This window comes from Trichomonas vaginalis, chromosome I (genome assembly GCF_026262505.1).
Source record: "Trichomonas vaginalis G3 chromosome I, whole genome shotgun sequence".
Classification (NCBI taxonomy): domain Eukaryota; phylum Parabasalia; order Trichomonadida; family Trichomonadidae; genus Trichomonas; species Trichomonas vaginalis.
The window spans coordinates 12205263-12224080 of NC_067203.1; the positions used below are offsets into that span (position 1 = coordinate 12205263).

General features: G+C 34.8%; 9 protein-coding genes and 3 pseudogenes across 12 annotated transcripts, besides 3 other annotated features; 9 read left to right on the plus strand and 3 right to left on the minus strand.

Annotated features, from left to right (window-relative positions):
- Window positions 1–1549: part of a mobile genetic element that runs on past the window's edge.
- Window positions 379–906, plus strand: TVAGG3_0973180 (protein of unknown function, DUF4107 family; the record flags this gene model as incomplete). Its single annotated transcript, XM_001300151.2, has 1 exon — window positions 379–906. One exon carries the CDS (start codon window positions 379–381, stop codon window positions 904–906), a length of 528 nt encoding a protein of 175 aa, XP_001300152.2.
- Window positions 1550–3834: 2285 nt separating the features above from the next.
- Window positions 3835–18818: part of a mobile genetic element that runs on past the window's edge.
- Window positions 4804–5502: a mobile genetic element.
- On the plus strand, window positions 6692–7749 carry TVAGG3_0973210 (protein of unknown function, DUF4106 family; the record flags this gene model as incomplete). Its single annotated transcript, XM_051253761.1, has 1 exon — window positions 6692–7749. A coding segment is annotated over one exon (1058 nt), but the record flags the coding sequence as incomplete, so codon positions are not given.
- TVAGG3_0973220 lies at window positions 8740–9736 on the plus strand (annotated as a pseudogene). Its single transcript has one exon. A coding segment is annotated over exon 1 (997 nt).
- On the plus strand, window positions 12939–13574 carry TVAGG3_0973230 (Poxvirus D5 protein-like family; the record flags this gene model as incomplete). Its single annotated transcript, XM_051253762.1, has 1 exon — window positions 12939–13574. The coding sequence occupies one exon, from the start codon at window positions 12939–12941 to the stop codon at window positions 13572–13574; it is 636 nt and encodes a 211-aa protein (XP_051079336.1).
- On the plus strand, window positions 13610–14028 carry TVAGG3_0973240 (annotated as a pseudogene). The gene has a single exon. A coding segment is annotated over exon 1 (419 nt).
- Window positions 14045–14515, minus strand: TVAGG3_0973250 (uncharacterized protein; the record flags this gene model as incomplete). Its single annotated transcript, XM_051253763.1, has 1 exon — window positions 14045–14515. The coding sequence occupies one exon, from the start codon at window positions 14513–14515 to the stop codon at window positions 14045–14047; it is 471 nt and encodes a 156-aa protein (XP_051079337.1).
- On the plus strand, window positions 14977–15426 carry TVAGG3_0973260 (protein of unknown function, DUF4106 family; the record flags this gene model as incomplete). Its single annotated transcript, XM_051253764.1, has 1 exon — window positions 14977–15426. One exon carries the CDS (start codon window positions 14977–14979, stop codon window positions 15424–15426), a length of 450 nt encoding a protein of 149 aa, XP_051079338.1.
- On the minus strand, window positions 15443–16222 carry TVAGG3_0973270 (KilA, N-terminal/APSES-type HTH, DNA-binding family; the record flags this gene model as incomplete). The annotated part of the gene is made up of 1 exon (XM_001285102.2): window positions 15443–16222. The coding sequence occupies one exon, from the start codon at window positions 16220–16222 to the stop codon at window positions 15443–15445; it is 780 nt and encodes a 259-aa protein (XP_001285103.2).
- TVAGG3_0973280 (uncharacterized protein) lies at window positions 16734–16934 on the plus strand (the record flags this gene model as incomplete). Its single annotated transcript, XM_051253765.1, has 1 exon — window positions 16734–16934. One exon carries the CDS (start codon window positions 16734–16736, stop codon window positions 16932–16934), a length of 201 nt encoding a protein of 66 aa, XP_051079339.1.
- TVAGG3_0973290 (uncharacterized protein) lies at window positions 17373–17569 on the minus strand (the record flags this gene model as incomplete). Its single annotated transcript, XM_051253766.1, has 1 exon — window positions 17373–17569. A coding segment is annotated over one exon (197 nt), but the record flags the coding sequence as incomplete, so codon positions are not given.
- Window positions 17795–18169, plus strand: TVAGG3_0973300 (uncharacterized protein; the record flags this gene model as incomplete). The annotated part of the gene is made up of 1 exon (XM_051253767.1): window positions 17795–18169. One exon carries the CDS (start codon window positions 17795–17797, stop codon window positions 18167–18169), a length of 375 nt encoding a protein of 124 aa, XP_051079341.1.
- TVAGG3_0973310 lies at window positions 18211–18793 on the plus strand (annotated as a pseudogene). Its single transcript has one exon. A coding segment is annotated over exon 1 (583 nt).

The following is an 18818-nucleotide window of genomic DNA, read 5'->3' on the forward strand; positions in this document are numbered from 1 at the left end:
TACATGTATTCGCCGCCGAAGCATTATAGTATAACAAACTTTGTCAGTAAGTTTAATATAAGACTTGTCGAACCTTCTTCAATGAAAGATGTTGTGCTACCTAAAGATGGAAAGGATGGACTCATTATTGAGATGATTTTAATTGCATATTAAATGAGCTTGTTCTTAAAGGTCGTTCATGATGAAATAACAGTTGTAGAAGATGTTAGCAATTGTTCAGACATTTTGAAGCGTATAGATGATATAAGAAATAAGTTAGATAGACCGCAAAGCGGTGAGGGCGAAGCCCGTGAGAACGTTTATGTTTCATTGACTTTCTCCAGTAACGAGAACTTTTATGAGATAATATTGAAGAGAGATGATTTTAATATGGTGTAAATGGTAGCTTGGGCAGCTTTAGGCGCAATGGGAACAAAAGCATTAGCATTTGGAGCAAAAGCACTTGGAGCTTATGACGCAGTAAATAAAATGAGTGGAGGAAGGGTTTCGAAGACATTAGATGCAAATAAAGGGAAGATTGGAGGCTGGGTTGCAAAGAAGTTAAGATTAAATAAAATAGGGCTCATAAATAAAGCATCCAATTTGGTTGCGACTGAGTCAGAAAATGCTTTAGGAAAGGACGATGAGTTTGCAAAACACACAAAAGACTTTAATGACCAGATGAAAGGTGAAACAATGCATTTAAATAGAGTCGATGGAACTAAAGAAAATGTTTCTTCTCCACCAGTAGTTCTTCCGTATGGTCCCTATGGAATGTATGGAAACCCTTACGAAAGACCATTTGACCCATTGACTGGTGGAAGTAACTGGTATCATTACGGCCGAAGAAGAAAGACAGTCAAGTTGGAGACAGACGTGAAGAAAGCAACTAAAAAGAAACCAAGGAAGAGAGTTATAAAGCAATGAATTCAACAGGGTGAAAAAACAGGTGAAAAAAGAGGTGAGATCTCACCACTTCACCTAAATTTAAATGGATGTTTTCATACGTGTGAGGGTGGTGATATCATTAATTTTTTATTTTATTTTTTTTATTTTATTTTTATATAAATGACGAAAACTATTGAGATAACAAACTACAACGGTCATGAGTTCAAGAATTTATTCTTCGTTCCTCGTGAAAATACATTCTATCAGATACGAGGGAGAAAAGGTAAAGTTAGTTTGAGCGTTTATGACTACAAGCATAATGGAAAGTTTATACAAGCATATGATACAAACGGTAAGCGTGTTTCATTAGCTTTGTCAAAACTTACAGGTATAAACTATGACAGTGATTTTGACCTATATGAAGAAGAAAGTGAGTCAGAAGATTATGAGCTGTTATATGAAGCACAGCAATGGGAGGAGTTGCAATACTTTTGTAAGTGAGAACGTTTATTTTTACATTAGTGAGGTGAAGTGGTTGGCGGCTTTGTAAATATTTAAGGTTAAGTTAGTGTTGTCGTTTGTGTTGTAAAATATACGTTAACGGTTTTGTAAAGTGTCAAATTCACATATCAGGGGTAAGGAGGCGCGCAGTGCCTCCGTACCCATGATATGTATACTAACTTACGTGGCATTTTAAGTGAAGTTAAAAACGGTTTTTGACAGATGTTTATATGACACCATTAATATGATGTAAATAACAACGGTTTTGGTTTTGTCACCGGCTGGTCGGCTGGGGTTCGGTCCTCCTCTTGGGTCTTGGGCAAAATTTCTTAGGGCTAGAAGGGGCGCAGCCCCTGGAAGCCCTCCGAATATAAACTTCATTTATACTAAACATCTTCAGGGCTAGAAGGGGCGCAGCCCCTGGAAGCCCCCATTGCCTTGCCTTTATATTGATATAATTTTCAATTGTTCTTTCACTTCAATCCAATATATATATAAAAACCATTTAAAAGTGCACATTTAATACTTTTTGATCTAATTAAATTTCTTTTCAAACATTCATAATAAACATTTTCAAAAAAAAATTCAATTGCTCATCAAAAACTTCAATCCAATATATATATAAAAACCATTTAAAAGTGCACATTTAATACTTTTTGATCTAATTAAATTTCTTTTCAAACATTCATAATAAACATTTTCAAAAAAAAATTCAATTGCTCATCAAAAACTTCCAAATTGAAAACAATTTAATTAATTTTTTTACTAAAATCCTCAATATTGCCCTAATTGTTTGATTAAATTTCCAAATTTTACCGAATTAGATTTTACACTTTTCTGACTTTTTGTCAGGGAACGAAGCGACACAAAAAATGTGGGAAAGTGTAATTCTCAGTAATATGATTAATTTTTCCATTTAACGCCGAACAGCATTTGAATCAAAAATAATCGCATGGCTGAGAATTTAATTTTTGGAATTCAATATTAAAATTATTCTTCTCTTCGATCAATGATAAATCTAGAAAATCATTTTCACAAAACTTTCTGAATTCTTCTCCGTTGAAAAGTTTCACGTTATATTATGTATTTCATATTTTCCTAACTATCATATATTTATTTTCAAACAAGAATTAATAATATATTGCAACTCAAAATTAAATTTTTTCTAAAGATTTTTGACGTTATGTATTTTAAAGAATTCTCGGCAAACATTTATATAAATGATTTTATTTTTGAAGTTTTTGAAGTAAATTACTCGAATGATTCAAATTGGGTATGAAGAATCAGTATTTAGGTTAAGGATCTCGTATGGAGAAAAATCTTCTTCAACTCTAAACTTCAGTTTGGAGACACTTTACAAATTGTAAACTTCAAATTGGCAAAATATATATATAAATATCAGTCCTGTTCCTAAATTTAACAAGCTTGTGCTCAAACTTGATATGTAGGAAGTACTTAACATTTAATTAAGAATTGGCAAATTATATCAAGGAATATTTTTGTAATTTCATGAATAATATAAATGAAAGTAATCAACATAGAAATGCGAAAGCAAACTCCCTTAGGCTAAACTGATTTTATTGGGAATCAATGAAAAATATTTTAGATTTAATTTTATCGATGATCTAAGAGAGATCATTAATAGATTAGATGAAAACTATAGTAGTTTTATTCGTATTATCAAATAAAGATTATTTTAAATTGAATATGCATAAAAAATCTGTGATATGATATTTTGTGGTAGTGACTAATATCTATAGTTGAAATATAATATAAACTCGCCATAAATGCTGATTAGCATTCAAGAAATAAAAATTCAAATAATATATCTAAATAAATATTGGAACTATTTCTTGGGATCAGTAGATCATTGAAATCCCAAAAATATTGCCCATGAAATCAAACATTGGAAGCTCATCTTGATAGAGAACATATACAAAAAAAATATTAGAGAGTTTTAAAAATTATTTAAGGGTGCACCCGTATGTACGTTTATTTGAGAGGAGGAGGATTACCCTCTCAATTTTGAGGGATTCGTTAGTTTATTTTCTCGATGAATATGCAATAAAATTTGATTTTTACCTTATCAATATACTTCATATAATATACACATGTTCATGTAAAAACTTTTTTCCAAAATCCTCAAGAATTAAGGGATTTTTGAATTTTAAGAATTTTTTTCGAATTTTTTCGAAAAAAAAAATATTTTCAGAACAGCCTTAACGGCTAAGATTTAGGAACAATGTTAAGTATCAAAAAGAAAGGAGGTCTGATATAGACAACATATATCGTTGAAGGTTGAAAAAATCTCTAATATTTGAGCCCAAAATTTCAAATTTTAATTTTTTGAAAAAAGAGGCCACCCGTATGTACGTTTATTTGAGAGGAGGAGGATTATATTTTTGAAAGGGTGAAACATTATGAATATGTTAATTATATAATAATATGTATTATTATAAAAAAGAAAAAAAAAAAACAAAAAAAGGTAGTGGGGCTTCCAGGCGCGTTGCGCCCTCTAGCCCCGAAGATGTTTAGTATAATGAAGTTTTTTTTTTCTTGGGATGGGCCTCCAGGCACTTCGTGCCCCTCTAGCCCATAAAAAATTTCTGAGGACGAGCCAGCCGGTGACTTTTTTGTAGAGCACTCAAAATAGTATAACTTTGTCCGGACAAGTAAGGGTCTATCGTCGCTACAGGAAAAGTTACGGGCGTTCAAAGGAAGTATACTTTGAGAAGCCTTTTCTCCATTTTAAAACAAGATAGGATGGTTATTTTACAAAACTAACAACACTTTGACCGAGTAGTTTTTTGTGCTGAACAAAAGTGTCATATAAACAACCGTCAAAAACCGCTTTTTAACTTCACTTAAAATGCCACGTAAGCTACGTAAGAATATACGTAAGAGGAAGAGAGCATTGAAACATCCAATAGTAAAACTGACACCACAACAACAGTTGCAACAACAAATTATGAATGACCCCACTATGTTGCAACAAATGTCAAGCAACCCTATGCTTTTAAACCGAGTTATAGGTGCACAGAGTGGAGGTTTAAGAGCGGCACTTTTAGCGAAAATGGCAGGCTATGGTGGAGCTGCAGACGGAACAGCTTATAACCCTCAAAGTCAAATGAATTTGAGTTCACTCAAAAATCAAATAACAGATGTCAAAAAGTCAAACATAGACATACAGAAACAAATAAGTGAAAACGAAAAGAAACTAGAATATGACAGACACACAAAGAAACTAAATGAGTTAAACGTAGAGAAAAAGAAGAAAGAAGTGTTGTAAGACGAGTTACGGAAAGTGAGGTGAACCGAAAAAGTGACACTTATTTGGTCGGATAAATTCCCTATATATTTACTTGTCAAAAAAAATCAGACTTTTTTTGCTTTAAAAAATTTATAAGTTAATTATTGAGAACGAAGGTAAAAGGAAATGGATATCTCTTACCTTTCATTCCCTCGAGAAAGTTCAAAAACTTGGGTGCAATCAGTTCTGATTGCACCCAAGTTTTTGAACTTTGTATAAGGAATTGTTGGCTATGATGTACTGATCATGAATCAGTACATCATAGCCAACAATTCCTTCGCAAACAGCGGGAAACTTTGTCCGAATAGTTTAACATTCAGACAAAGTTTCCCGCTGTCAGAGAGGGAATGGAAGGGTAAGAGGTATATATTCATAATGTATACCTCTTACCCTTTCATTCCCTCGAGAAAGTTCAAAAACTTGGGTGCAATCAGTTCTGATTGCACCCAAGTTTTTGAACTTTGTATAAGGAATTGTTGGCTATGATGTACTGATCATGAATCAGTACATCATAGCCAACAATTCCTTCGCAAACAGCGGGAAACTTTGTCCGAATAGTTTAACATTCAGACAAAGTTTCCCGCTGTCAGAGAGGGAATGGAAGGGTAAGAGGTATATATTCATAATGTATACCTCTTACCCTTTCATTCCCTCGAGAAAGTTCAAAAACTTGGGTGCAATCAGTTCTGATTGCACCCAAGTTTTTGAACTTTGTATAAGGAATTTTGGCTATGATGTACTGATCATGAATCAGTACATCATAGCCAACAATTCCTTCGCAAACAGCGGGAAACTTTGTCCGAATAGTTTAACATTCAGACAAAATAATTTAAAATAATGAAAAAGTTGATTTGTGAATCATTGAAATATTAATGCTGTTATATATATATATATCAGATGATATAAGATGATTTTTTTAAATAAAAAATAAAATTTAATTTTTTAATTGTTAAAATAAGAATAGTAAGCTTGACAAGTAATTTAAGTTTTTGCTTTGTAAAGTTATTTGGTTGGCAAATGCATTGTGTCACTTTTTGTTTGAGTTCACTTTCCGTAATTTGTCTTATGATAGAAGAACAACTGAAAGAACTAAGTACAGAGGAATATGCGAAAAAAGTGTCAGAAAAAGCAGCAGAAGTAGCAAAAATGGAACAAGATGTTATAAATTTGAAAAACCATACTACTCAATATAAAGTACTGAAAGATGAAGAAATAAAACAAAAAGCCCTGAAGACATATATGGATAGCGATGAGTATAAAAAAGAAGTTGAAGCAAATGTAAAGGCAGAAAAACTTTTACAGTTGCAAAACCAAACCGTACAGTATGAAAACTTAGCACAAGAAAGTAAAAATAACGACGCAGCCATGCAAAAGGCAATGAAAAGCGCAGAATATATAAAAGCTAATAATGACTGGTTAGATGCCCAAGCCAACGCTAAAGCAGCCCAACTTATAGGGTCAATAAGGACAAAAATACAAGCGGATGAAGACAGTTCAAATGAAGCTTTAATGAATGCTGACTTTAAGAACGCCTTCGAAGCTCTTCATAGTAAGGTGAAACTAGTGAACGACTTCTCATCTGGAAAGAAACTGAAGTCTGAAGGTTTCGACAACGAGTTAAGAGAAGTAGCACAAAATATGACGAAAATAACAGATGCAGCAACGAGACAGGCAGTTCAAAGTGCCTATGACGCCGTTAGAGCAACTGTTGTGGAAAGTCAAGAAAAAGAGTTACAACAGACCAAAACAGACCTAGTAAATGCTTTCTTAAGAACGAAAAGTCAGGTAGGACATTATGCTGCAGATGGAACATATGTGCCAGCTGGTGGAACTTATATACCAGCTGGTGGAACTTATATACTAGCTAGTGGAACTTATATACCACCAAACCCTCCAAGAGAAGCACCTGCACCAGGACTACCTAAAACATTTACATCGTCACATGAACACAGACACAGGCATGCACCAAAACCAACACAACAACAACCAACACAACAACCAACAGTTCAAAACACTGCACCACAACCAACAGTTCAAAACACTGCACCACAACCAACAGTTCAAAACACTGCACCACAACCAACAGTTCAAAACACTGCACAGCAACAACCACAAACAGAGCAAGGACATAAAAGAAGTAGAGAACAAGGAAACCAAGAATTCTTAAAAATGCTTAAGGAAGACTATGGTTACCCAGATACTCTTGACTTTAGTGACAGATATAAAGAAGCTATTAGAAAGTTCAAGGAAGGAAATACTGACCCGAACCTATTTAGCTTTATGGTTCAGCACCAAATGGGATATAATTTCAAACCTGGAAAATACAAGCTCGCTAAGGGATATGATTTAATAGCATATCATCCAAATGACATGGATGAATTTACTCCAAGATATTTGGTGTCAGAGATAAATGATAATTCAACTATCTTCATGAAACGCGTAAAAAATAGAGACGGAACGAAAGAAGAAAGGGTTATGAATGCGGATGGCTTAAATAGGGAACTTGTTAAAAACGGTCTCGGAATATATGAAATGCCAGCAGATGAGGTACAAGAAACTCCACAGGAAGAAGTTCAGATACAACCAGACATGGAAGAAATAGTTCAGCAACAACAGCTAGAAGAGCCTGAAGGAAACAAACAAGTCCATCCTTTGGAAACTAACTTCACAGAACTAGATGAAGATTTGGAACAGCCGAAAAATCTTGACCCTCAACAAGAGTATGCGGAGAATATGGAATCTTTCCAAGAGTCTAAGAAAAATTCGGCTGACATAGTAGAAGAATATCGAAAAATGTTCGCCGACATACAAAAGACTCCAACATCAGATGAAAATATTCAGCATAGAATGGAAGAACTGAAAGAAAGTGTACGCAAATACAACAATCCTTTTTACTTACGACCATATAACGTTCAATCTTTGGCTGAACTCGGTGAAAATAAAAGGTTAAATTTCAACAAAACATATAGAAATGAAACATTGTTTAAAGTTCATTCAGAACCTAACCAAGATGGAAACAAACCTACTTTTGTTTCTGCAGACTATGGAACTACAATGAGATGGGGTCATAAAGCTAATCCGGATAGGTGGTTCATAAACTTACAACCACAATTCCAAGAAGTTGTAGACGCAATGGAAGTGAATGGTGAACCAGATATAGCTGGTATTTTCAGCGCGGCTTTAATGCCATTGAAAGATATGAAAGATGCAGATATTTTGAACCAGTATGAAATGAACATGGCTGATGGAAATATAACACCTGACGTTCTAGAACATTTATCTCAAAGAACTACACAGAACCATAGAGATGGTATATTTGGTGAAGAGTTTAGAAAGAAAGTTAGGGAGAGAGAAGGAAGAGAACCTATTGTACATGACCTTGCAAACGAAAGTTTGCAAAATGTCATAAAAACTTACTTTGCAGACAATGAACCGAGAAGGGATGAATATTTAAGAAAACTCAAATGGACAGTACCAAATGAAATGTTAGTATTGAAAAACATGTTCCTTGACAAAATAAAACCAACTACAGAAATAAATGACGCAAGACTGAAACATTGGGTAAAAGCTTTCCCATTCACAAAAGATATTATTGGTAACATGGAAAGAAAACCAGAATGGCTACAAAAACATATATTTGGAAACGAGCATATTCCATGGACAAGCTCTGTTTGAAGAGCTTGAACCGGAAACTCAGGAAAGAGTCATGCAAACAATACGCGAAGACTAAATACAAACTATGACAAAACTTTCTAGGATATAGGTTACCTGAGATGGGCGACCAGAGCCCAAAGGCAAAAAGGACATGGGAAATTTACAACATACTAGGTGAACATGAGGCAAAGATGCAACGACTTGAAGCAGAGGGCAAGTTACCAAAAGCGACACCAAAGAAGAAGAGTAGAACAAAGTGAAAATAGTGAAGAAGTAACTTCATCTAGTGAAAGTAGTGGCAATGAAGGAAAAAGAAGAGTTAAAAACTCAGTCAGGAAGAAAGTAAAGCTTGGTACGAGTGGGTTCTATTATGATATATAAATCCAACTATTCTATATTTTACCCATATGAAATGTACGCCGCTCAGAATATAACGCCAACAGTTTTGGATGCCATGAACGGAAATGTTTCCGAATGGTATAACGAATGCGACAATGCCATTAGAAGGTCAGAAATAGTTCCTGGAACTTACGAATATACAACTGCTGTTTCTTATGGAAACGTAGGTGAGTTTGGAGAAGGTTCTTCAACAACAGTAGATATTGCTTGCGACAGGTTTCATATTATTTCTATTGACAACTCATTCTTATACGTGGAACAAGACATTGAAATAAAACCTTCTGCCAAGTTGTCTGACAAGAAAGGTTGCAATGGAATTTTCTATGTCGGATACCAATATGCTCCAGAAGTTTTCATGGGATATAAGATATATTCTAACTCTGACTTAGTTCAAACAGTAACATGGGCAAACTATGAATGGTTCGCTTTGAGAAACTCAGTACAACCACAAGCTAGAGAACAAACAGACCAGTATGCAAATATTGAGAAAATAAGAAGACTTGACCCTAACGTTCCAGGAGTTTATGTTAACCTTTCTGGTTCAGATGGAACTGCTGCCACTAAAGTAAAACTGAAACTTAGAGTTCCTTTGTCATCTTTCCTCATCTTCAGGTTTTTAAGATACTTGCCAAACTGGGCAGGAAAAATTTCTATCGAACTTACTCCAAGCAAAAATAACTTAGTCATTGCACAACACAAGACCCATTCACTATTACAGACGTAAAGGGAACAAATCAAACGTCATTCGCCGAATTTTGCAAAGACAAAGTTGACTTAGACTTTGGTTTCTCAAACTTCAACAATGAAGTAAACTATTTTTCAATGCTGCTGGAACTGCTTGGGACCCAGTTAAGTTCACATGCGAAAAATTTGAATGCAAGAGAATAGAAAGCAGACTTGCAGTCTATATGTTGGACCCAGATATTTCAAATGCTTTAGCTGCCAAATATATTGCAGTTCCACTTATGTTCCCTATACACCAAATATCTGTCAAAGACTTTGCAGGTGAAGTTGGAAACCAAAGTGCTGACCCAGGTGCAAGAACAGATATTGCTTTAACAACTGCAATGAAACATGCAGATACTATGTTTGTACTGTTCAGACGAACTATAAATGACTATTCTTGTTTCTACAACCCCGGTATTAAATATCATATAAACATAGATGGCAAATATTATCCAAGAGAAGAATATTCTACAGTTGAGGATATGAGGTCATACAACTTGACATTAGATGCTATGAACTTTAACAACAACTTCACAACAACCATTAACCCTGAAATGCAAAGTTCTATTATGCCATATGTGAAAGTATGGACTCATACAGGAGGTCAAAAAACTCAATATACAAATGGAGACCGTTCAAAACTTTTGGCTTGGCATTCCATTTGCTGACTCAGAAGACTTTATGGGTGGTATTTCAACTGTTGGTACTGTACAAATACAATATACTGGTGACAGAGACGGTCCAGATGAACTGAGAGCAAAGAAGTTTACAAAACCAATAGCACTTTTCACGGAAATGCTCTTTTGAAGATTCGTTCGATGAAACCTGCTGGGCTCCTCAGATTGGCATAACGACAGCTTCCATCGAGCAGATTTTGGCAGCAGGTCAGTAAGTTGTTCTTGAACTGACTTCTCTCCGTCAAATATTGACAGTACGCCAGTTTTGACATAATATTGTATTATAAACTTACCTTTAGAAATATCTGTAAGTTTTTTGTTATATTTTTGTCTGCTTCAAGAACTTTCACCATTTCAGTTATACCAACTTTCTTTGCTTTATGAAAATATTTTGGTTCAGCAAATATTGCTATTCTATAACATTTACCATTGTTTGTATAAAGAACTATTCTGTCAATGTATTTGTATTGTTTGTGTGTGTAAACTTTGTTCTGCATCAATTCGAAGAGATACTCGAATACGTCCATCTTTTTATTCTAAGTAAAATGTCATTTCCGAAAAATAGAAGCGTGAGTGTTTCAAAAGGTTTAATGGCGGTGGCAGATGTGAAGTTAAATTCACCAACTCAAACAAACAGTCAAAGTGTTGTTGTCAATGTCAAAGACAGAGATGTTGAAGTGGGGAAACCATACGAGGACGAAGATGGTATAACAATTGTTCCTGTAAAAGAACAACCAACATATCCTGAAGTTAGCAGAGACTTAAGTTCTGTTGCAGATATTCGAAACGACTACCAACAACTTAAAGACAAACTTCAAACTCAGGAGAAGATTTGTCAAGCTTTAGGTATAATGTTAAACTTGGTCGAACACAACCCTGTAAAAGTGAACTCATATGTCATTGCACCTCATGAAGTTTTGAAAGAACTATTGAAACTTTTGACAGAGGCAGACGATATAAACATCAAAGAAATAGAACCCGACATTAGTTGCTGTGGTGTTTCATATAATTCATTGACAAGATATACGTTATGAAAGAGGTGAAAACGTTGAACTTAAAGTATAGTTTCCCAGACGTCATAAAAATATTTGACGACCACAACATTTCATTAAAATTTATTTGCTAAGTAAAAATGTCAAAACTTCTTGAAGATGTTTGAAGAAAAATAATATAGACTTTATTTCATATAAAGGACTTTACACACTTTTTGAACGATATGAAAGACCCTGTTTTGTTTGTTCGTGTAGACAAAGGAAAGTTCTATGTCTTTACAAAATATTTGAACTTCTTAGACAGAGAACTTCAAGAAACGCCATGTGAAAGTTTAGATGAAGTTCTTCTCCACTTTCAGAAAAACTTTTAAATATATATAAATGGCAGAAGACATAATGGTTTATACTATTACGACTAAAAACCTGAGTCATATAATTCTATAACAACAAACTTACAAAGTCCTCAAGGACGATATTGTAAACTAACTTTAAACAATGACGACTAAAGCCTGTTTTGCTCTTTTGACACCAGAAGACTTTATTGTTGTGAATGGCAAAAAATACTCCTTTGAAGATACTTACTCAGATATACCACCAACAGGTTTTGTTTGACTTATTTAATACTTTAAGTACGGGTGTAACATGTGCTGCAACTAGAGCAGGTTTCATTATGTTTGGATGTCCGACTGAGTTTACTATAAACAATATGAGCTATAATACAAAACTTATTTCTGGTTTTTACTACCAACAGTTTTCCTATAACAGGAAAAGGTGTCATACAAGGAATGTCTGTTCCATTGACTTTAAGTACACCTATTTTATATATTGTTTCAAACTTAGGTTCAAAGTGCTATTCGAATGTCGACAGAAACTATTATGACCAAAAGATACTTATGCGTATAAACAATACTTTCTCTGCTGGTTTGCCTATTGTTCATTCGAAATGCAGAATTTTCAACCTTAGTGAACTCAAACACTTTGGCAAGTATAACGTTGACATTAGTTGACGCAAACTTTGTTCCTGTAAAACTTTTATGTCCTATGTATTTGTCAATGACGGCAGAAAGTTTCGAATTGGAAGATGCAACTGGTGAAAGTATTGTATTACAAGAACAACTTCAACAAACAAATAGCTCAAGAACAACAAATGCAACAAATGGAACAACAAAGTCAAGAATAAAAAAATATTATTTTTTTATTTTTATAAAAATGTACAGAATAGATGTTTCAGATTTTTATGACTTCCAAGCATTCAGAAATATGTGTCCATTCGAGACTATAACAAAGCAGTCGAGAATTTGAAACGTTTAGTCATTTATGTCGACTCTGCCCCAGAATGTTATGTCATGAAAGAATGGGATGTTGTCTTTAACAAACCAAGAGCAACAATAGTTTCAGAACAAGAATGTAGACAAAAACTTAAGAAAATAAAAGTTGTACAAGTTGGTATGAAAGATGTTAGATGCTTGGGATATCTTATTGTCAAAACTTGAAGATTTTTCAGTTCGTGTATAAAGTTTTTATACACCTTCTCCAAACTTCTATTCTATCTTCACTGGATATAAATACGAACAAGTAGAATGGAAAGAAAATATTATAGAAAGCTTGGTTTAGACCATGTCAAAGAAATTATATGCAATGGAAACGAAAGAGTCTATGAGTATATTCTTATGTTGGTTTCAAACATTCTTACAACATCCAAGTGCTAAAAATGAAACTGCTCTCATTATAATTGGAAAACAAGGAACTGGTAAGAACACATTCTTTACAGATATTTTGTGCAAACTGTTAGAAGGTTATTCGAATCCGAATATGACAAACTTAGAAAACATCTGTGGCAAGTTTAACTCCTCAATAGAGAATATGAAACTTATAGTTTGCAATGAACTTCAAAGTATAGATACAACAAAAGTTTTGAACTCAGATGCTTTGAAGAGTCTTATAACAGACAAAGTTGGAGTTGTTGAAAGAAAGTATAAAGACCAAAGAGTTTGTGAAAATGTTGCAAACTTCATTATGGTTTCAAACAATACTGTTCCGATGAAGTTAGAAAGTTCTGACAGAAGATATGTAGTTGTCAGAACGTCAGATTCTCATATGCAAGATACAGAATATTTTGACGACTTAGCAGAAACTTTGACATCTGACTTTTACAACCACTTGTTCTCATATTTTATGACATTAGATATTTCAAAGTTCAATCCAAGACAAATTCCACATACCGAAGAGAGACAAACATTGTTAGAAGCAAACAAGAGTGTATATGAACAGTTCATAGATGAAACTGACTTTGTGTCATTAGATGAAAGGTCATTGTACGATTCGTATAAACAATATTGTCAAGAATATGGTTATATGACAGCGTCTAAACGTACATTCTTGGCAAATGTCAAAAGTCTTTTAGATGTTCAGAATGGTGTATATACAAAGAAAAATTTTTCTGAGTAAATTTAAAAAAAATATTTTTTTATCCGATAGAAAAGATGACAAAATTCATCTCAGTAAACAAGTACATGTCAGGACTTAAAGAAGAACTAGACCCATTCACATATTTGAATGTTTACTTCTACCATTTTGAAAAGTCTTCATTCAGCAAAGTTTGGAACATCGAACCAGTTAAGTTTGCTATTGTGACTAAAAATGGTGCGAAATTTGAAGACTTAGACATAGAAGGTTTGTTAGCAGTCAAAGAAATTTTGACAGAAGGTTCTCAAACCTTAAAGAAGGCAAAGCATACAAACTTGTTATACCTTATGAACCAAAGAAGACAGACGACTATGAATATTATGAGTCTAAAGTTGTAGAAGTTCAAGGTAAATTGGGTAAAAAGATTTTAGAGTCTAAGCCAGTGTTTACTCCTAAAGAGGAAGAGAACATTGACATTGACCCAGAAATGTTCTAAAAATAAAATTTTATTTTTACATGTCAAATTTCTTTTTCTCTGGAACTGGTTCAGGTTCTTTCTTCTCTTCTTCGACTTTCTTTTCTTCTTCTACTTTCTTTTCTTTCTTTTCTCTCTTCTTCTTCTCTGGTGGAGTTATGTCAAATTTGGCGCAACTATATTTATGTAAAAGTTCTTTGTCCTTTAATAGCTCATCTATTCTGTTTTCTATTTCATCTTCAAGAACAGCGCATGTGTCTTCTTTGCATTCTAAGAACTTTTGTTGGACTTCATCTTTCCAATCGGCGTCATCTCTGTCAACAAGTCTGTCATTGACAAATTTTAAGACTGCTCTTTGTAATGTTTTATGGTTCTTGTCATATTCCCAGAAACAGAACTTTAGAACAAATTCACCTTTCTTGTTTACACTATGTAAGATTTTATGGTCGACAGATGTTTTGCTGTCGAAAAGCTTGTCTCGAATATAGATAGCGAAATCGCTAGACATTTTCTAAAAGATAAAAATTTTAATTTTTCTAAAAATATGTTAGAAAAAAAGTTTGCTGACATTGACAAGAAATTTGAGAATGTTTTAAACAAGAACAAGAGGAAGTTAGAAAATGCTCAGATAAAACCTATACATGACAAGTTCTTATTTGCTCAGAATGGTATAACAGGTCTAATTGCACCACCTGGGTCGGGTAAGACTTTCACTTATCTTAAAATGGCTGCACAACAACAAGAACTAGATGAGAAGAACCATTCTATGAGTTGGTTGTTATTTGTAGTACTTCTGGTCAATTTGACCAAACCGTCAATTCGTTCAAAGATATTATAAAGAAGTCTAAGTTAGTATGTATAAAGGATACTGAGTTGTTAGATTGGATAAAGAAGTACCAAAGAAGAGTTTTGAAGTATAATGCTATAAATGAGTATATAAATTCTAAGTTTAAAGACCCAAATGAGGAAATGCAGAGAATATTAGAGAAGAAACACTTCAGAAACAAACAGAAAGAGATAGAATACATTTCGAAGAAATTGCAATCTTACGATTGGAAGACATACCCTCATAGATGTCTTCTTATCTTAGATGACTTTGCTTCTCATCCTTTGCTTAAGAATAGAGAACAAGACATGTGTCGAATTCTTAAGAAGCTCAGACACTTTAACATCTCAGTTGTCATTTGTGTACAGACAGCAAAGAGTTTAAGTAAGGATGTTAAAAGAATACTTACTGACATTATACTTTTCCCCGGATTGTCCGAAGACGATTTCATGGAACTTATGAAAGAGTCCATGGCAGGTAAGTTTGACAGACATGAACTATGGGAGAAGTACAAAGTCATACAAGACCCTCATACTTCTTTCAGAATTCATCTCTACGCAAACAAAGTTCAAATTGTAAAAAGTCAAGCTTGAAAAATAAATGGTTCATTTACTCTACTTGTTTGAAGTTGTCAAAATACTCTGTTATTTTTTCCTTTAACAATGGCAAATCTTCTTTGAATGTAAGTATTGTACAACCTTTCATATCATAGTGTGTTTGAGGTAACGTATCTTGAACTATTTGTTTCACATCTTCATTTGGGGTCATTGAAATCGGTAAGTTTTCGCGATAGAACCAATTTCTGTCAGATTTGTAAATCTTAGCAAGGTCGTAAAAGCTTTTGTTGTTTCTTCTGACTAAATGCAACATAACCATATCTTTATCTTCTTCATTTTCCATCTCTTCAGTATAAATCATATACTTATAGTTCTTTTCCTTTCCTTTTGGTACCGAACGTGGTATTCTTTTCTGAATGCTTTTGTCTTTTGCTTCAAGCTTGTTCTCTAGCTCTTCGCGTTCTTGTCTGTGAATTTCGTCAAGAAGTTTACAAACATACCAAGCATAACGAGCTGAAGCCCACATTGCTACAGCATTTACGAGAAGTCTATGAACATAATATCCTCTCAAACCGTTTGGCAATTTTTCACGATTTTCATAGAGTTTTGGCGACTGGGGTTTTTTACCTACTCGCTGTTCTTCACTGTTTTCATAGAGTTTTGGCGACTGCGGTTTTTTACCTACTCGAGTTTTTGCGACTACGAGAAAATCCGTAGTCGAATTTTCAGCTTCATTTAATAGTTCAATAGTGCTTTGGTTCCTAAACCAGTCTTGTGGTTTCTTAGTATCTGGAGCAAAACATGCTGTCAAAATACTTTGCATTTGGTACATATCGTCTTTGACCGAACGAATGAGACGGAGTTGTTTGTTAAACTGTATGTACTCATATTCTTCATTTATAGCTTCATGAACGATAGCAGTTGTTGTGTTCTCTGTTGTTGACATATCTGTCTTTACATACAAAATAAAAAAATAAATAAAAATAAAACTAACTTTATTTTTTCTATTTTGTATAAAAGATATGATTTCAGGGATTTTTTTTACGAAGTGTCAAAGTTCACTTCGTCAAAAAATAACAGTTATATAATGAAAAAGTGTCATTTTTTCATGTCCGAAGACTCGAAGGTGCAACACTTCCAAAATACCGACGAACTCAGAAGAGCAGCATGGCAGTATCTTCTTGACAACTTCTTTGAGTTCTCCAGGTACACCTTGGAAAATGCTGAAGAACTCCGACACAGAGAATTTGGAGAAATTGCACTCCAATACTACCTTGACAAACAAAGGGTAAACAAAGGGTAAAATAAGACTAAAAACTTAACATTTAAAAAGTGACATTTTTATGAGCTCCGAGTCACCGAGAAAACTTGGTCAGATGTTAGCAGCTTACTTCCCTGAGGAGGATGGAAGCGTTACATACATCAGGTTCAAAAACAACGAACCTGGAATTGCGTACAAAATTCGCAATTACATGACCATGGAAGAGTACGAAAGGTTCCTACAAGAGAAACCAGCTCTAAACAACTCAGAAAAGAAAGAATAAAAAGTTTAACTCGTAATTGTTTTTTTTTTACTTGTATGGGCAAGCTGCAAATGAAGTCGACTATCTCAGTCTTTGTTTTGACGAGCTGGACGGCTCTTGCGAGTACGTCTGTTTTGCGGTCTCCAGCTGGTGTCTGACCTTCGTAATTGCGCATGTTCTTGAGAGCTCCAACTGTAAATGATTGTAGGATGAAGAGTCTCTCAGACTGCTTGAGGTAGTCTTCACGGTCACGAACTGAATCTGTGGTACGAGTCGAATCGGTCGATTTGAGGGAAGAGACTGAAGCCCGTCTTCCATAGGGGCTGTGGCATAATCTTTGCGTAAGCGGTTCAGACCTTCTTCGAACTCTTGGTCTCTCTTCGATTTGGATTGAGATTGGAATTGCTGGGGTGGAGCTTGCTGGAACATCCAAGGTTGGGGAAGTAAGGCATAGGCTGAGGAGGAGGGTAGTTCGGGAAGCCTTGTGGTGGGTAGTAACCTTGAGGTGGAAATTGGTAGTAACCTTGAGATGGAAATTGGTAGTAATTTGGTGGAGGGACTTGCTGGAACTGAGGTTGCTGAGGAGACTGTTGTGGTTCTGCAGCTTTCGGTTCTTCTGGCTTTGGAAGGCATTCAGGAAGAGGAACGTCAGTCATCCGTTTGTGTCCTGTCGGATGGAAAATATTTTCCTGTCGGAAGGAAAAACTTTTCCTGTCGGAAGGAAAAATTTTTCCTGAAGTTCGACCAAAAAGTTCTCAATTTTCGAAAATTTGAATGGTTTACGGACGGACAACTGGAAGAGTTCTTCCTGTCGGAAGGAAAAATTTTTCCCTTTGTCCGGAAAATTTTTTCCAGTTGTCGGGAAAATATTTTCCTGTCGGATGGAAGGACTCGGAATGCCAGAAGGATTTGACGAGGCAATTTACCTTATAGAGATAAATGAAGTTGTTAAGCAGTACTTGCGCAGGGTAATGAAGCCCAAGGTCAAGTTCACCGCTATTTCTGGAAGGGCTGTCTTGAATCTCGAGACTTCGACTGGAATTCCAATTCAAATACCAGAAAACACTCCTTTCGATGGCATAAAGGACGCCAAAAGAGAAGCTCTTGTTAAGTTCCTAAACAAACGTCCTTGGATAAAAATACCAAACAAGGAGAACCCCCTACCCCATATGAAATTGGCAATTCAGTCTCTCCTTCACTTCTCGGGTCAGCCGTTCTTCATAACCTCAGAAGGCGACATCCAACCAGTACTGTAAACCTTAACGTTTAGAGTAAAAACATTTTTTTCATTTTTTGAATGAAGCAAGTTAAATTCGTCCCACACCAATCTCAATGGACCGATGAAGAGTTTCAAGCCATAGTTGAAGGCGTTGAGAACGATATAGACGGCGAACTTGAAGGAGCTCAAACCACAATTGCAACCAAAATTGCAGAGGTCAAGGAACAGATAGCTCCACTTAAAGCTACCAAAGCTACTCTTGACCTCATGGATAGTTACCGTTTAGATGTCAAGAGTGGAATAAGACAATTAAAATTAAAACTCTTAAACTACGAAGCTATACTCCAAAGTTAGCAGAATGAGAAGACTTTACCAGAGCTACTTACATGTAAGGGACTTACCTTCAAGCAGTCCGACCAAAGATGAATTTTCTGACATTGTCCCAATTTTGTCCGAAAGTCAGCTCAGATGTTTCGAACTGCTCCCAACATATCCAGAATATGAACGTTTGCCAGAACTCTTCCGCAATCTCAAAAAACGTTTTTTGGTTCTCATGTTCGAAACTTTTATCGGAAGAGACAACAAACGTTCAGAAGAAGAACAAGATATTATTTTAAACTTGTTGTATGACATAACTGTCATAACAAGCTTTTTGAAGTAAAACCGCCATTCTCAAACCACTTCAT